Source organism: Vanessa tameamea, chromosome 28 (assembly GCF_037043105.1).
Source record: "Vanessa tameamea isolate UH-Manoa-2023 chromosome 28, ilVanTame1 primary haplotype, whole genome shotgun sequence".
NCBI lineage: Eukaryota > Metazoa > Arthropoda > Insecta > Lepidoptera > Nymphalidae > Vanessa > Vanessa tameamea.
The window spans coordinates 4992066-5010285 of record NC_087336.1 but is presented as its reverse complement, the minus strand read 5'-3'; the positions used below and the strand labels follow the sequence as shown (position 1 = coordinate 5010285).

Here is an 18220-nt window from a genome sequence, read left to right as displayed (position 1 = left end):
TCGAACATGTAGGTGGTAGGGGTATTCTATCTACGTATTGCTGTTTGGTGGTAGAATGTATTTTGATTTGGTACCTTCCCAATCAAAGTTAATACAAATTTTAATTATATAACGTATGAGAAATTGATATGACGTAATAATTGTCTCATGCCACTAGAAGAGGAGACATCAGAGCCAGTAGACGCCCTAATGTAAGGTGGGTAGTTGAAATTAAAAAAAAATGCTGGATGAACAAAGAACAGATAAGGAAAACCTGGAAACTGTTGGAGGAGGCCTATACCCGTTAGGGTCCTTCACAGAAGAAATGTATGTATTATGTTTGTTTTTTTTTTTACTTTTCCATGTATGTTAAGGAAATAAAAAGGGCTTTATTATTATAACAATTGTCTAGTTATTAAAGGGGGTTCGAAGTCGAAAATTCTCGTTTACAAAATATCATGAACAGATATTTCATACATACCTTTGTATGAATGTAATCGGTTAAAAGCTATCAACGTTTTAACTAATAACACGAACGCCGTCTTCCGTAAATCTTTGATGCGTTATGTCAACAAATCACGCAGTTTATTTCTTAGTAAGCCATTATGTACAATATACAGCAATCTATGGAAAATGCATGGGAAAATAAAGTTAATAATGATTATACATATTAAATCTCGTGACTATTATTGTGAATTGAACTGATAGCTCAGTGGTTAACGCGTGTATCTTTACTAAAACTTTAATGTGATTAATTTGTTCGGAATTCATTTTTTTTTTAAATTAGCACGTGTCATATAAAGCTGTGCTATATGATTATATGTAATCTCTCAAATGTATTATATATGTAAATATATGTAAATGTATGTAGTTTAGTATTAATATGTCAGAAATTTTCTTACTTTTGGACAGGGCCGGATCTAGCATATGGCTTTTTGGGCTTCAGCCCAGGGCCCCGTGGATTCAAGGGGCCCCAGCTAAGTCAAGCCAAAGTCAAAAATTGACGATAATGCGAAAGAATCGATAACTTTATTCAATTAAACAGATCATATGGTTTGCAGCGCTGCGAATCCTGCAATTAATCAAACCCATTCAATTAATTTAATTCAAATCTACGTTCAGATATGTCTTAGGTGGGCCCCTAGGAAATATTAGCCCAGGGGACCCTAAGTTTACGGTCCGGCCCTGCATTTGGAGCTTAATTCTCAATAAATACTTATTTAAAAATACGCGTGCGTCTCATGACGTCCGACAGAAGAAACAACTTAAAAAAATGTCTGTCCGAAATACAGCTAGCGCTTCGGGTAAGAGTGAGAGAGGAGACATACCGCTGCCGTATGAGTAAGAGAAAGAGATAGATTGACGCCGTAACGCGTTACGTAACGAAGTTTAGCCTCCCATAAGAAGTTATCACTCCAATACGTACTTCATGATATTTCTACCAATAGCGATGTAACTCGGTTATTATATTAGACAAATAGTTCGTTTCGTTTACCTGTATTGTTCTATTGTAAATATAAAGACAGACTGGCAAATGGACCACCTGATAAGTGGTCACCCCCATAAACATCGACACTGACGTCATGCGCCATTCCAAACGCCAATGCGTTACCGCCCTTAAAAACTAAGATTTATTTAACATTAGCAGCCTGTAAATTTCACACTGCTGGGCTAAGGGCTCCTCTCCCTTTGAGGAGAAGGTTTGGAGCATATTCCTCCACGTTGCTCCAATGCGGGTTATTGGAATACACGTGTGGCAGAATTTCATTGAAATTAGACACATGCAGGTTTCTTCACGATGTTTCCCTTCACCGCCGCGCACGAGATGAATTATAAACACAAATTAAGCACATGAAAATTCAGTGGTGCCTGCCTGGGTTTGAACCCGAAATCATCGGTTAAGATGCACGATTCCAAACACCAATACGCTACCTTGAGAACTAAGATGTTCATAATAATTAACCTGAACACAACAATACTAAGTAGTACTGTTTGGCGGTAGAATATTTGATGAGTGGTGAAACTACCCGTATCTACCCTTATCAAGGCAGATCGTGCTTTGCTTAAATATGGTGGAACGTATTTAGGTAATCTAAGTCCCAATAAAAATCGAATAACTAACGAAGTCACGTAAGACATTAAAAAATCCAATTTTTTTAATAAAATAATTGCGTATTAATTAGAAACAAACCAACAAACAAACTTATTAATTAATAATGTATGTACAGATGTGATTTCTCCTATGGCGTGAACTGTTATAAGTTAAGGACGTACGACCATCGCTTTATAGGCTATAATATAAAAGTAAATCGTACTGATCTACGCCCTCTACGAGATGGTGGGGGGTGGGGGGTTATTAGGAATTAAAAGTATGTGATATAGAGTATAATCTATCCCAATTTTGAATAAGATTCGTTCAACAGTTCTTCCGTTATTGAGTAACAATACATACAAACTTTCACATTTATAATATTAGTAAGATTACCAAAGACCAACTACTTGCTTTTACGAGAAGAAAAAAAATTTTTTTATAGGATTTGATTAATCCAGAAATCTTCGGGAACGCATAAACAAACACAAAACTTGCATTACATTCGGATGAGTGTCTTAGGTTACACACAAACATGAACTATGATTTACAGATTTTTTTTTTTTTATAGTTAACTTTACGTATTAAAATCCGTTTAATTCTACCAGAGCTATTGTCTTTTGCTGTTTTTTTTTTTATGAATATTATTTCCTGTAGCTGTATGACACAAATAAAGTTATTCCAAATTCAATGTCAATAATTTGTTCAACATTTTTGCCACATGTGTATTCCACCAACCCGCATTGGAGCAGCGTGGTGGAATATGCTCCAGACCTTCTCCTCAAAGGGAGACGAGGCCTTAGCCCAGCAGTGGGAAATTTACAGGCTGCTAATGTATGTAATGTAATACATACATGTTTATATCATAGCATAGCTTTAACAAAGCACGATCACATTCTCGTAACGATTTCACACCTATATAAAAACGATCGTAGCCCACCATTATGATTTAACAATACGTACGTACGTATAATTAACACTGACTTTTCATTATTGTGTTAATTAAGACAAATTATAGGGCAAGTTTCGATAAAGTGTGTAGTAATTTTATATTAGCAGTGTTTTTAACTTTTAATGTCCCACTGCTGGGCAACGGAATCATATTCTCTTGGTGAGGTATGGAGTTTTATGTTTAAGCAACGGGCAGAATTTCAATGAATTTCGACACATGTTAAAAATGTTCGTTCAGTGCTGAGCACGAGATGAATTATGAACACAGATTAGGCACATGAAACAATTCCAATGTCTTGAACGTGTGTTTAAAGCCGCTACGTTCATTCAAGATTCAATTTTATGTTACAATTAGTGCCTTTCTAATAATCAAATCAAATCAAATGTATTTTATTCAAGTAAACTTCACAACGAAGCGTATTCGAATCACTTAGTAGCTACTCCTTTGGATGGATCGCCTCCTGACCAAATATTAGAAATTTAACATTTAAAATTCGTACCTTTTGCCATTTTACCCACGCCTGTGTGGCCTCTTCTGAATCAGTCGTAGTTTCATTTTGACAAACCAAGTAAGTAATCACTACATAGTATAAAACAAAGTCGCTTCGTGCTGACTGTCTGTCCCTGTTTTCGGTATATAGGGATAACTCACAATAACAATTTTTTATCCTTTATTATTTACGAGAAATAACGACTTATTTACGCAGAGATTTTAAGCAATACATCATTGATTCTTATCCCATTGAGTACCTTAAATACATTGACCATTTAATATAGATAAATACGATCCTTAACAGCATGTAAATTAAATGAATATTTTCGAAGATATTACGGATTTAAAATGCAGGGACATTTCTACTATCTGATGACAGTAGCGATACGTTTCAACTTCGACTGTTCCTCACGGAAAACCCAACTTAATCGTAATAATTGACCAGACACATACTCTATCCCAATCATAACAGGAGAAAAGGCTAAATAAACAACATTTGACAGCAAATTGACGCGATATCATTGGTCGAGAGCTTGATTAATCTATGATATTCACTATGGCGAAATGGCGATTTGGACTTTGGAAGTGAAATTTAAGTGGAAATAGGTAGTTAAGTGTAATAGTGTTGTATTATAAATAAAGATATATTAATCATAAATTATTAGTTGTGCACAAAATAGCCGAGTTATTAGCAAATCGCATGAAATACGTGAATCTAACGTTTGTTTATCTTTTTTCCTACTTCCATTGGAATATGCTAAGTGAACGTTTGTACTATCAGTACTTATGTTAGGAGACCTGTCTTTCTAAACATTCCATGTCTATTAATAAAAGAACCTGTCAATACATTTCTAAAACAACAAAATGAGACACTGTAGTGATTGTTTAAATAATTAACACAATTTAATTTCATAAGAGGGTGCTGCGATGTTTAAACATTAGCTTGTGGCGGGATAACATACGTTCATAGTGAGGGGAGAGAAAATATCGATGTAATATTTATCGATATTTTTTTTTTGTTAAAATCATTTATAGTGGACAAGCCGAGACGGCCCAGTGTTTAGAACGCATCTTAACCGATGACTGCGTGTTCAAACCCAGGCAAGCACCACTAAATTTTCAGGTGCTTAATTTGTGTTAATAATTCATCTCGTGCTCGGCGGTGAAGGGAAACATCGTGCAACATGCTCCAAAGCTTTCCCCTCAGAGGGAGATTCTTAGCCCAGCAGTGGGAAATCTACAACCGTTACTATTGTTAATGTTGTATTTATGGATGTAAGACTTTTTTTTTTGTTTTGAATTGTAAATCCTGTTAATTTAATCAATCGTTTTCGTCACGGTTTACGATTCAATATACATTTGAGGCTGTAGTACATAATCGGTACACATACTATTATTTATTTAACAATAAAGACAAACAAACTTTACATCATTTTATTTACTTTTCAATAATTCAAAATCACAAGAAATACATACATATACTAAACGTCTAACTCATACGCTTATAATAATGAAATAAATCGTATAGATATTGTACTGTCTGTCTGTCATAGTGAAGTATTTTAATCTCAAACAGATATACGAAAATATTTTATATATATATATATATATATATATATATATATTTATAATAAGGCACTGTGTATGTTAATTGTTTCGTAACTGAATTTATAAGTATATTTATATATAAGCAGCCGTCGTCTGTATTAGGGGTTGGACGTCTGGTGTTAGTCATGAAAAAGTTGTATAAACCTATGTTCTTCTTTAGAGTTCAAGCTTGCTTAATACCGAGTTTTATCAAAATCGGCTCAGTTGTTTGGTAGTAAAAGAGCCACAGACACACAGTTATTTTCGCATGTATAATATTAGTATAGATTGCCGATTGGAATACTTAAGTTACTTCTAAGTTTCTTGTCGGATCTTAGTGGTAATTAATATCCGTGTCACAAGTGTTTTTTTTTATTTTTATTTACCGTACATATTCGTTTTGTTTAATATTGTAACCCAATATAAATATTAACAGTGCTGTTTTTTTTTATGATATCGGTAGGCGAACGTGCAAATTGTCCACTTGATGCTAAGTGGTCACCGCCGCCCATAGACAATGGCGTTGTAAGAAATATTAACCATTCCTTACACCACCAATGCGCCACCAACCTTGGGAACTAAGATGTTACGTCCCTTCTGCCTGTAGTTACACTGGCTCACTCACCCTTCAAACCGGAACACAACAATACTGAATACTGCTGTTTGACGGTAGAACATCTGATGAGTGGGTGGTACCTACCCAGAGGGGCTTGCACAAAGCCCTACCACCAAGTATGTTAAGTAATGTTGAAACATTTATTAGATCATTTTATATATTTATACATAACAACGGACATAGAAATACAATTATTATATTATAAAACGTTATTAATAAATTCAAAACAGTATTAAGTAAATAACACGTAGCGAATTTATAAATAATTCAAAACGCATTTGTAATTCAAGTCTTAATTAAAACGGACGCAATTCTTGTTTATTTAATTGAATTATTAATGGATTAATTGATTTATTAAGTTTTTTTTTTTATATTTATACGATTTAAGGCAACGTCACGCGAGGACATCGGGAAATAAAGAAATCATTTTCGCAATTGTTGTAAACGTTTGTTAGTTTAAAAAAAAAACACGCAATGGCGTTCGTGTTGATTATGAGATATTGTTACTCTTTCTATAGAATTTATTTAAGGAGAAGTATATTATATCTGTCTGGATAAACTAATAGATATACATAAAAGTTATACGGGAGGATATAACGCGTTTTGAGAATGATTTTATTTATTTAAATACTTTATTGACCACCAAATGGGACAAAAGGCGGACCTAAAACCTGAAGGCATTCTCTGCCAGTAAACCTTTAGGTCAAACAGAAAACCATGAAGGCGGTAATTAAAAATGAATTAACAATATATGCACATACTTATATTAAAATACATTAAAAAAAACATATACATACATTTCAATATAGTTTCTACAAAATAAATATTGACCTAGAGCAGGATGCCGTACAGTTGGTTTCGGGGATTGATCCGAGATTTGGAAGACTATGACGTGCAATGGAGATATTCACAAAATAAAACATATTTAATATCGTCTAATTACTGTATTAATTGATTCAATAATCGTACACCACAAATATCAAAGGATTACAATGATTCAACTCGATTAAGAGCAAATGGGTTTGCAAGCAACCGTCGCATTCGAGTCGCTTGTCAAAACATAACGACTCGCGTTGCCATGACACTTACAACTCCATTCGGGGTGACCCGCGTTTAAAAATAAATCAGCCATCAAACATTATTGCTAACTAATAATTAATTATCCAAATCAACAATCAAAGTAATCTCGCCCCGTTATATATAATAATAGTTCATAACAGAAGTCATGAGTTAGGGGCTTTCTGACAATATGTGCTCACGTAGACGAGTTTTAAAAGTAAATTTAGAGGTAGCTTTTCTAATATGTTCGGATACTTTGTTTCATTTTAGTACCTATAATGTTATTGTTATTTATTAAATAGCCGCATTGACTGCAGACTAACCTAAAACCATAAATCGACGTCGTCAGCCCGTACTTAATGTCCCAACGGCTAAGACAAATTATAGGCAGAATTCTTTTCTGATAAGAGCGTCTGCTAGTCTTAATGAGCTTGTCGAAGTTTGTGAAGATTTTGAGGTTTTCTGCAGAAAGCATTATAAAGCGATACATGACAGAACCGTTTTGCAAAGACATAGTAATTTTTAACTTGTGGTCTCACTGGCTTTTTTTATTACAGACACTTAATTTTATATGTATTTTTGTTATCATTTTTGTTTTTTTTTTCATTTATTTTCCAATTCTCAGTCTCTTTGATGTAATATGTGAGAACTGTTATTGGCCTAATAGTTATTAAGTATTTGTTATTTTTGTTCATCAACAGCTGTATGTTCTCCAATTAAATAAATAATCTTATCTTACTTTTTTCATAAAACTTATATTATAAATATTTTTTTTTAATTTTAACTCACGTACTAGTCCTTACTAGTAACTTACTAGGTTTTGGTTCCGAACCTGTTATAGATTAAGTATTGTATGTAACACAATAAACATTTTTTATTTTCTTTCACATGTGTATTCCACCAAACCGCATTGGAGAAGCGTGGTGGAATATGCTCCAAACCTTCTCCTCGAAGGGAGAGGAGGCCTCAGCCCAGCAGTGGGAAATTTACAGGCTGTTAATGTAAAAAAAATGTAAAAAATCTATTCTAATAATATAATGTTATAGCATTACATTGCTTGTATGTAGGGAGTAAGATCTTGAAATAAAGATATCCAATTCAAAAATGTTTTTCTTTGAAATAAGGTTACGTTATTCCCGAGTGCATAAATCATATCATATAATTTCATTTATAAATAAATTGAATCCATGCAAAGCCGGAGCATGTCACTTGTATGAAATACATTGTATTTTATTAAATGATATCACATAGCTCATGCATAGTCACAAGTAAATGGCGAGGCCATTATTAAATAATACAAACATATAAAAAACTTTATTATTTCCATTTCATGTTAAAGGTAAGTATTGCTTTTTTTTTTAAATTACAACATCCACGGCTCCCAGTTGCTCGTGCCTTTTTTACATTTAACTTTTATAAATTTTAGCGTTTTTATATTATTACTGAACATCAGCAGATCTTCGCTGGACTTCGAGCTTGTCTTTTTGGATGACGTGGCCCACACTGACTTTTTAACTGACTTAGTAACTTTTTTTGATCCTATTTACTGCAATCCAGCGGACCCTGCTCCGTACTCGATCAGAGAGAGTACAGCTTCGGCGACTCTGATATCGCGTTTATGTAAAATATGTCGGTAAATATTGTTTATGATAAAATTTTATTCAATAAGACTAGTATAGGACTTGAAAATGTATATCTATGTTTGTATGTTAGATTTAGAAGGATAGGAAAAGATAAAAGTGGAGGGCATTGTCTAAGCTCTGGGTAAGTACCTATCATAAATTCTACCGCCAAACAGCGATCAGGTTCGAATGGTGAGTGAGTCAGTGTTACGACCTGGTAGTGCACTTGTGTGGTGTGAATGCTTACAGTATATTACGGCTTCGATGTCTATGGACAATATATATATAATTACAATTACAATTACAATTATAATTACAATTTATATTTAATAAAAAAAAAGCGCGTTTGAATCGTCACCGGTTTCCAATGAATAGTACCAGCAAAAACATATTTAAGACCGGCTATGGGATTATCAAATATATATCACGGACAAGATAACATAAGGCCGTAATTGAAGTCGAGTAAGAGCCTGCCACTGCAAGGACTCTCCTCCATCGTTGAGAATGTACGGAGATTATTCCACCATGCTGCTCCCATACGGATTGGTGACAAACACTAGAATTTCAATGAAATTAGGCACATGGATAATGAGTTACAAAAAAATAATTGAGCACATGATAAATCAGTGCTTGCATTCAAACCTAACATGCGTTTAAACCTCGATCGATCTAAGCACGATAAAAAAAATATATACTAACTTAAGTTTACTCGCGTTCATGTGTTAGTAACTTAATAGAACATGAATGTTAAACAAGATTACCTAAGAAGGGTGAGGTTCACGTACGATAATGGCCACTTTTTCACCGTTTCCCATAGACCTGCTGCGCAGAAACGCGTCACGGCTCGTCGTTTTTTTATACCATTTACGGTAGCGAAGTTATTCTTCGTTAATTGATAGTTGTACTGTTTGTTACAACATAGCTATAGAATGTTTGTAAGGGCATATGGAAATGTATTAAGATTTGTATGAAAATCTGACCAAAGTTTCCTAATTATTTGCAGTTGAGACTGTGCCGTGTGCACAGGCTCTAATAATGATGCAATGTAAACTTAATATAATATCATATAAATATCGGACAGCATCACATACATTACTCTGATCCCAATGTAAGTAGCTAAAGCACTTGTGTTATGGAAAATCAGAAGTAACGACGGCACCACAAACACCCAGACCCGAGACGAGATAGAAAACTAATGAACTTTTTCTACATCGACTCGCCCGGGAATCGAACCCGGGACCTCGGAGTGACGTACCCATGAAAACCGGTGTACACGCTACTCGACCACGGAGGTCGTCAAACTCTTCGTATGTGATGTCCATCGATACGTTTTAATTACTTATATATTGTATATAGTCGTTCGAGTACAGTGCTAATAAATAGACGCAATACAATACTGATTCTTATTTATACTGGTGACAGTGACAGTCTGGTGACACCCACGTGATTTGGACTTAGGAGAAGTAGTGCAAAAACCTTCATTCAAAGTACAGCACCTCGCCTAATTGCCTCCACTGGTGACAGTTCTCATTTCTCGTGCAGACGATCAGAATTGCGATTCAATGAGGAATTCTAGTATTCTTGCCATCGAGCCTTATTTATACAGTTTTTTTTTTTATTGTAAATATTTATATTATTCTTGAATATTACAGAGATTTAACTTAGATGTTTGTGTGTGAATCGAATCTTATGAATATATTTTAAACCAATTCCAGACAAGCTTAACTTTAGCAAAATCGTTTGCTGATGACAACACAATCTAGAGTACTTAAAACTGACCACCTCCAGAGTTTTGAATGTAGATCTACCAGAATAAATCTCAGAAGTTTAGTAATAAATCGTTTACAATTTAAATAATACATTATGCACGCATCAACGATGGTAATTAAGTAAATAATTTTATCGAAATTTAAAATTAAATTAGAAAATATCGATAAGGAACATGCACATCACTAGAAAAGTCTGAAACCCTCCGTGCGGCTACATTTAATATTTATAAGTACTTTTGTCTAATAGTCCCTAATTTGATTAGATTTTTACGTTTGTTTGTTTTAGTTAAACCTTATCTCATTAACTTAAAAACAAATTTATACATTTCCGTGTAATATGTATTTTGCGTGCATCTTAACCGACGATTTCGGGTTCAAACCCAGGCAGGCACCACTGAATTTTCATGTGCTTAATTTGTGTTTATAATTCATCTCGTGATCGGCGGTGAAGGAAAACATCATGAGGAAACCTGCATATGTCTAATTTCTACGAAATTCTGCCACATGTTTATTCCACCATCCCGCATTGGAGCAGCGTGGTGGAATATGCTCCAAACCCTTCTCAAAGGGACAGGAGGCCTTAGCCCAGCAGTGGGAAATTTACAGGCTGTTAATGTTAATGTAATGTATTATTTATAATTCGAGTAAGTTAATTCTTTTTACATCCATTATGATGCATTTTCCCAGCGGTGGAAAACATGCGGACTGATTTCACTTTCCGTATATGTATTTATTATATGTATGTATGTATGTATGTATGTGTATGTATGTATGTATGTATGTATGTATGTATGTATGTATGTATGTATGTATGTATGTATGTATGTATGTATGTATGTATGTATGTATGTATGTATGTATGTATGTATGTATGTATGTATGTATGTATGTATGTATGTATGTATGTATGTATGTATGTATGTATGTATGTATGTATGTATGTATGTATGTATGTATGTATATGAATGTATTATAGTTCAATTATATGTATTAAGAGAAGGTTTGGAGCTAATTCTACCACTCTGCTTCAATGTGGATTGATGGTTATAAAATTGGAAGAATTCCATTTAAATGAGACATATCCAGGTTCCCTCACGATGTTTTCCTTCATCGAGCACGAGATGAATTATAAATACGAAATGAGTATGAATATTCAGTTGTGCCTGCCTGAGTTTGAACGCGCAATCATTGATCAAGATGGATGACATGAATCTATCCACTGGGTCATCTCAGCATAACTTATTAGTAATAATTTTTTTATATGACAATAATTATATATTGTAATTAAAAAAATATTTTATATATCAATGAGTTTAATGTATATATAAACATACATATAAATATATGTTCCAAAAAAAAAAAATACGACAATTTTTGACGACCTCCGTGGTCGAGTAATGTGTACACCGGTTTTCATGAGTACGCCACTCCGAGGTCCCGGGTTCGATTTCCGGCCGAGTCGATGTAGAAAAAGTTCATTAGTTTTCTATGTTGTTTTGGGTCTGGGTGTTTGTGGTACCGTCGTTACTTTTGATTTTCCATAACACGAGTTCTTTAGCTACTTACATTGGGATCAGAGTAATGTATGTGATGTCCAATATTTATTTATTAATTTATTTATTAAAACACATGTCATCACAAGATTAAATAAATAACCAGATAATATATCCTATTAAATAAAAATCATCCCTTCATAAAATCGCATAGCTTATGAAAACCTTATCAATTTCACAGTCCCTAAACAACCCCTAAATAAACTGACACGCCCCTTGTATCTCGGGAAACATCCCTTGACGACACTTATCAAATTATGATCCTTCTTACTACATTAAACATTAGGGTAGCTTTTCACATGACATAACGCTATATATAGCTATAGTAAGCGAATTAATTGTTGAAATTATCAACCCATTTATGACCAGACGGATTCGCGTAGGAGAGAGGATGTAAGCGGTAAGTTAAGTTAGTTTGTCCTTTTTTTTGTAACCCTGACAAGGGATATGCTTAATTTAATTATGATTTACATTTGTTTTGTCAACTTGACTTGACAGCTGTCAGAATTTCAAATGACACATGCAGGTTTCCTCACGATGTTTTCCGTAACCGCTGAGTACGAGATTAATTAAAAATATTAAACTACCAGTTTTAAGTATTTTTTTTGTATTCTATTGGGTAAATAATTATGATAAGTACAAAATACCGTCAAGGTTATTATAGAGCATAGATTTTTAATAGTATCGCTTGAGCTGTGCAGTGGACAGAGGCCTTGATAGCACTTTGCGTTACAAGCGGGGGCTGAAATCCAAGTGAATTAACACTTAATAATTCGCAGATTACCAGCTACTCGGTAGGGTTCTGTGCAAGATCGTCTCGGTAAGTACCACCCACTCATACTCTACCACCAAACTCGGTATTGTTATGTTGCGGTAAAGGGTGAGTGACCCACTGTAACTACAGACACAGAAGACATAACATCTTCCCAAGATTGGTGGCGCTGAAATTATTAATTTACCTTACAATGCTAATGTCTGCGGTTAGTGGTTATCAGGCCTTATTTTTTTGTCTACCAACCGATCCTAAACAAACGTCAGGTGAACGTATACATAACAAAGTTATAATTAAGTAAACAATATCAAAAACTCACCCGAACTGGGTCGATCGCTGTACCTTGTGCAGTAAACCCACGCGGGCCACACCATCGGACCGTCGCTTGCTGTACCTGTGATCAATTATGAAATTTACAAAGATGTAAAGATCACAGTGGCTTATACAACATATACTAGCTGAACCTCTGGCTTTACCTGCACGAAATTTAGAAGACTTAACCTATAGCACACAAACAGTCACCCCCCATTAACCACCTCGAGGGACATATATATATCACTGTTCTGTACGTATGTATGTCACTCAACTCCTCAGAAACGTCTGAAACGATTTTGATGAATTTTTTCGTGTGTAAAAATGTATTTATATGTACCAAACAAATTAAATTATATTAATACAATTCTTATTTCACCCTTATGATGGGACGGGTAATTAATTTATACTAATTACCCCTCCAGACATATCCCTAAAACGCGAGCGAAGCTGACGACGATACCTGAGTGTATATATAAAGATTTATTTACCTGGAGTTGATGAAGCGTTGCTTCCACTGTCATCGCCTTTAGATAGATCTATTGCACCTTTATCACCTGGCTTAACTTCTGGTACCCTTGCCTCGACCTCCTTAGCTGGCGAAGTTTCCTTCACAGGTGAAGCTTTTACTTCAAACTGTCTCGACTTGATAGTTTTTCTCTTCGTCAACGGATCAGTAATCCGTCTACCAAAATCAGCTTTTAATATATTGTCTATACTAAATTTCAAACAGTTCTGATTGATAAAGTCCCTCTCGGATACATTATCTGGCGATTTGGGGGACACGTTATGATTCTGTCGGCGATTCTCGTCAACTCTGTTCAAGGACTCCTGACTCTTTCTCACGAAATTCATATTGAACTGCTGGTTTAAGTTTAAGCTGTTTTGCGGTAATGCCATTCTTGGTATGCCAGATTTTAGATCGACCTGATTCATCAATGGGTTTTGGAATAGCAACGGTTGGTTCAGAAACATTAGAGGATTTGGTGTTATTGGGTTCGGTCGAAGAAGGATCGGTTGGTTAATGTTTAAGTTTTGGCTCAACTGTGATATCGCGTTCAAGTGCGTCTGTATGTGTTTAAACGAAGTCAGTCCTTGTGTGTCTTGAGACTTCTCGCTGTGATAACTCGACACAGGAGCCTCGTTTCCAACTGATAGCACCGTATCATCGCTGCAGCATGAATTATCATCCACGCTTATATCCGCCCTGTCAGTATGTTCATCATCTATCCTCGGACTGACGCTTTCCGAATTCCTCGAAGTTTCCTCGAAATTCGGAGTATTCTGCAATAATTTATCTGTTGAGAAAACATTTTCGGGACTATTCGTTTCTCTTTCTTTCTTTAAGACATTGTGAATGGAAAAAGAGGACGTATGTAAGGGTCTTTCCTCTTGCTTTTCCTCATCGTGATAGTCAGGGCTGATGGTGTCTCTTGTGTTGGGCGAGTACGGATCCTGGTCATCATCGCTGTGGTCTTGGATTTTGATTTGATCTTGTAAATGAGCGGAAGAAACCGCCGCCATCTTTGCTGATTTCGTTACGCCATCTAATGGAAGACAATAATAAATTATTAGATAATATATTTAAGTAAACACATTTTTTATTTTATAATATACATAATACGTAAAAGTCAGGTTTTCAAGTGGTAAATTCTTATGGAAGGGTAAACCGCTTTGTTACGTAACGCGTTACGGCGCCATTCTGTCTGGGTTTCCTTTCTCTTGCGCGTACGGTAGCGGAGGACGGGCTCCTTTCTCACTCTCACCAACAGCGCAAACCGTATTTGAGACAGTTTAAGTTATCACTTCTGTCGGGCGTCCCGGGACGCACACGTATTTTTTTTTCATACATATTTACTGATAAGCAATAATACTTTATATTATTGTAAGTCGGATTTAAATAATTATAAACGTGTGAATTATAGAATCAACTTTCATAAGTCGTATAAGAAGCGAGAAGGAGACAATTTAAACTCAATTAATTAAACTCCGTAAGTAATTATGCTGCACTCAAATAGATAGTCTTCGAACAGTATTTATATTTCGAGTTTTAGTTAACACTTGCAATTCTCTTTTCCGGAAATAATTATAAACAACGAGAACTGACAGTTAGTTTGCGGACTAACGACAAACATTATATAAAGATTCTTGAATTTATGCTCTATAAAAAGAAATAATTTAACTTCTTTATAGATCATAAATTGAAGGGCAAAGGTGACAAAAAAAACTTACCAAAGTGGCTCAAAGGCTTAAGTGGCTAATTTGAAAGATTCTTTCTTATTAAAAAAAAAAGCAACAAACAAAATGCAAGTGAAAAGATGAATCGGAAATCGTAAAATTATTTTAAAATGTTACCGAGATATTGTTTATGAAATCCTAACAAGTTAACCACTATGGTTGTGGCAACCATTGCGGTTACCAGAGACAAAACGAGTTATAGTGGACACACATGATACATGCTCTACTTGGATTACATTGTTATAATTATCTGTGGTCGAAACATGTCATGATTAATTAAATTTATGTGTTTTTTTGCTTTTGCAATTTATTGAAGCGATTATTTTGTTCGACCATCGAAGCCTCAAAATTAAAATTAAATATATATCTTATTCACATAAGCTATTATAAGTACTTTGGATTCGTCTACGAAGATTAGATTTAATCTAACGTTACAGTCTTTACAGAATAAGCTGAAGTGTTTATCTATTTTACTTTTTCTAGTCATGTGGGTACTAGCACACACAATATTATAATTGACATTTTATTCTTTAATGAAGCAAGACAGTTCTTGTTTTGAGGTGCCATTCGCTACGAAGAAAACGAATTATTTGAATTGTTTCATCAAGTTTTTGTCATATTTTGTAAATACCTCTTTTAATTTTTTTGAGAATTGACTCGTTTGGTCGTCTTTAGACAGTCGGCGTGACTTAAAAGTAGAACATTGTTTTTCCATTGATATTATCATCCTATGCAATCATTGGGTTAAAGCCTATGAAAATGTATTAATCCTACCAAGTATCAAGTAGACTTCGTTTGATTAAACCAGGTCAGTTGTTCTGCTAGTATAACAACTTTTTCTTTAACTTGTAGCTCTTCTTGAGATAAATTTATTCAGGTGTTCGAAATTCTTTCGTACCGTCAATTGTGTTAAATTTAAAGTTTCGACTTGTCCGGAATGAAGATGCTCTCATGAAGATCTGTCGTTTAAATTACTATAAATTTAGATCTAGTTCAGACCTAAATGTAAAATCATCTAATATTATCTGACAAGTAATAATTCGGTAATACTTGTTAACCTTTTCGAACTGATCGATAATTATAAAACTATTAAATTACAAAGATCAGCATAAAAATACACAATGTACTTGATGAGTCCTTAACCTTTAAATAGATTAAAAAAATATCTCAAAGTCATAAAGTGAAAAGAGTCACAATATATGAATTAGACCAGATGAGTCTTGGTCTGTGAATACAATACATTTACTTATTTCGATAAGTACACACATAATACACACACAGGCACACACGCACATATCACGTTTACCAATTCTTAATCTCAAAACGTGGTCAATTTATCATTATGCGGATCTCTAAAAATTTGCTCAATTAAAATTACCCCAAAAGTGGTGCGTTGATAAAGAATTTGTTTAGTATATATATTTATGATCATTTAATTCAAAATACTCTCATTATAAAACCATCAAAACCGGCGAATAACCGCATCCTTAATATTTAAAACTCATTTAAAAATTTAAATCGCAAAGTATCGAATCCGCGACAAAATACCAAGAAATGATTAAGCAAGTGGAGCATACTTCCCTTAACGCGTCGACCACACACGTTGCGCACGCGCCTCTCGAATCGAGCATTTCGTTTACACACACAACCATACATACCGAACGAGCACAAAGGATAATAAACCTTATTCATAGAACAGTAAGATTTTTAAAAGTGAAAATATAATTTTGTCGTCACTGAACTTGCGATAAAGTTTCTCGTTTATTATTTTGAACTTTATTCCGTTGCAATAGAGTTGCGATTTATAATGAAAATTGGTTGTTTTATTTCAATATCACGATCTCGCAATTTTCAGGTGTTACCGATTTATAATGTTATGGCGAATTTTGATTCCCGCAGCATCCGTAATTGTGCTATCAATATTATAAATCATTCATCTTTTAAGTCATAAATTTCGATGGCGAACAGTTTGATTTAGAATTGGAAATTTTAAAAGATGCTCTTAAAATATCTGAGCAATTAACAATAACCCATTTTTTGCAAATTACTTCTGCTTTATGAGAAGGTATTAACGGCCATTAGTTTAGATACTATATAAGAACAATCTCGAAATTCAACGCAGTACAATCTCGTTCAATGACATAAAGTGATATGCGACATTAACTATAATGCAATTATAAGATTTATATTATACGCGTTAAATAGCGTGTTCCCGTAATTCGGTTTTTAATATATTATTTTTTAATTCACTCTACCAAATATAAGAGTTGAAATGCTTGATTCAATCTATGAAAGATTATCCTGATTAATTAACTTGATGACACATTCTGCTACCAAACACCAATACTTAATATTTTTGTGTCAGTTTGGCACACAAGCCCATAACACTCGTTGGTGATGCATTGAAGATGTAAGTTATAGTTATGTCTATCGGCGATGGTGACCACTTACCTAATAATTACATAAATTATTGTGTCAAGTATCAAAGTTTTTTTTTTATAATTTTTCTCTATAGTATATTTATTTATTTATAAAACCCAAAATAAATAACAGAATCAATTATAATTCCCCAGTAGTATGTATATATGTCATGAGCCTTACAATTATATGTTTATATGATTAAGACGTGACATTAAGTACGCTTACCATTAATTTCCAATTAAATATTATTCTTATAAACAAATTAAATAGAAAACTTTACGTAAAAACATTTTCATTTCGTTATATTTAACTAGGTTATGTAATAGTATGTTATACATAAGGCAAAAATGAAAGAATGCGTGCCGTATTAAAAAAAAAAAGCACTGTGTATTTATATGTGCTTATGTAATAGTTAATCGCAATAAAATAATCTAAACATATATTTAAATTCAATGCAAAAATAATAATAAATAACTTTATAAATAGTCATCTATAAAAATGTCATAAAACCATCGTGTTACCATTTTACATTTCCCGCCAAGAAGCGCGAACAAATGTCAAGATGACAGATCACATTTTTTTTAGATTCTTTATAGTGAGCAGATGACGACGCATTAACGACTACGGACGTTAAGCAGGGAGTGTACGTTCCGTATAATATTATACGACCATAAAAGTTAAACAATTATTTTTATACACGAATTTGCGCGATAATTCTGTTAATATATACTTATAAACATTTTTTATGAATGTAGTCGG

At 34.0% G+C, this 18220-nt stretch overlaps 3 protein-coding genes across 3 annotated transcripts in view; 2 read left to right on the top strand and 1 right to left on the bottom strand.

Moving 5' to 3' along the window:
- LOC113391874 (polyhomeotic-proximal chromatin protein-like) overlaps positions 1 to 4935 on the top strand; it is a 270704-nt gene extending 265769 nt beyond the window's left edge. The window contains exon 8 of the mRNA XM_064219460.1: positions 4926 to 4935. The gene's annotated coding sequence lies outside the window, so the exon portion shown is untranslated. The remainder of the gene's footprint in view (positions 1 to 4925) is intronic.
- Positions 1 to 18220, top strand: part of LOC135194233 (aldo-keto reductase AKR2E4-like) — a 237454-nt gene that overhangs the window by 178980 nt on the left and 40254 nt on the right. The gene's annotated exons all lie outside the window — the stretch shown is intronic.
- Positions 1 to 18220, bottom strand: part of LOC113391888 (homeobox protein invected-like) — a 75073-nt gene that overhangs the window by 35491 nt on the left and 21362 nt on the right. The window contains exons 2-3 of the mRNA XM_026628016.2: positions 13294 to 14349; positions 12810 to 12884 (exon numbers count right to left, since the gene is read on the bottom strand). Coding sequence (XP_026483801.1) covers positions 12810 to 12884; positions 13294 to 14326 — 1108 coding nt within the window. The 5' untranslated portion in view covers positions 14327 to 14349. The remainder of the gene's footprint in view (positions 1 to 12809; positions 12885 to 13293; positions 14350 to 18220) is intronic.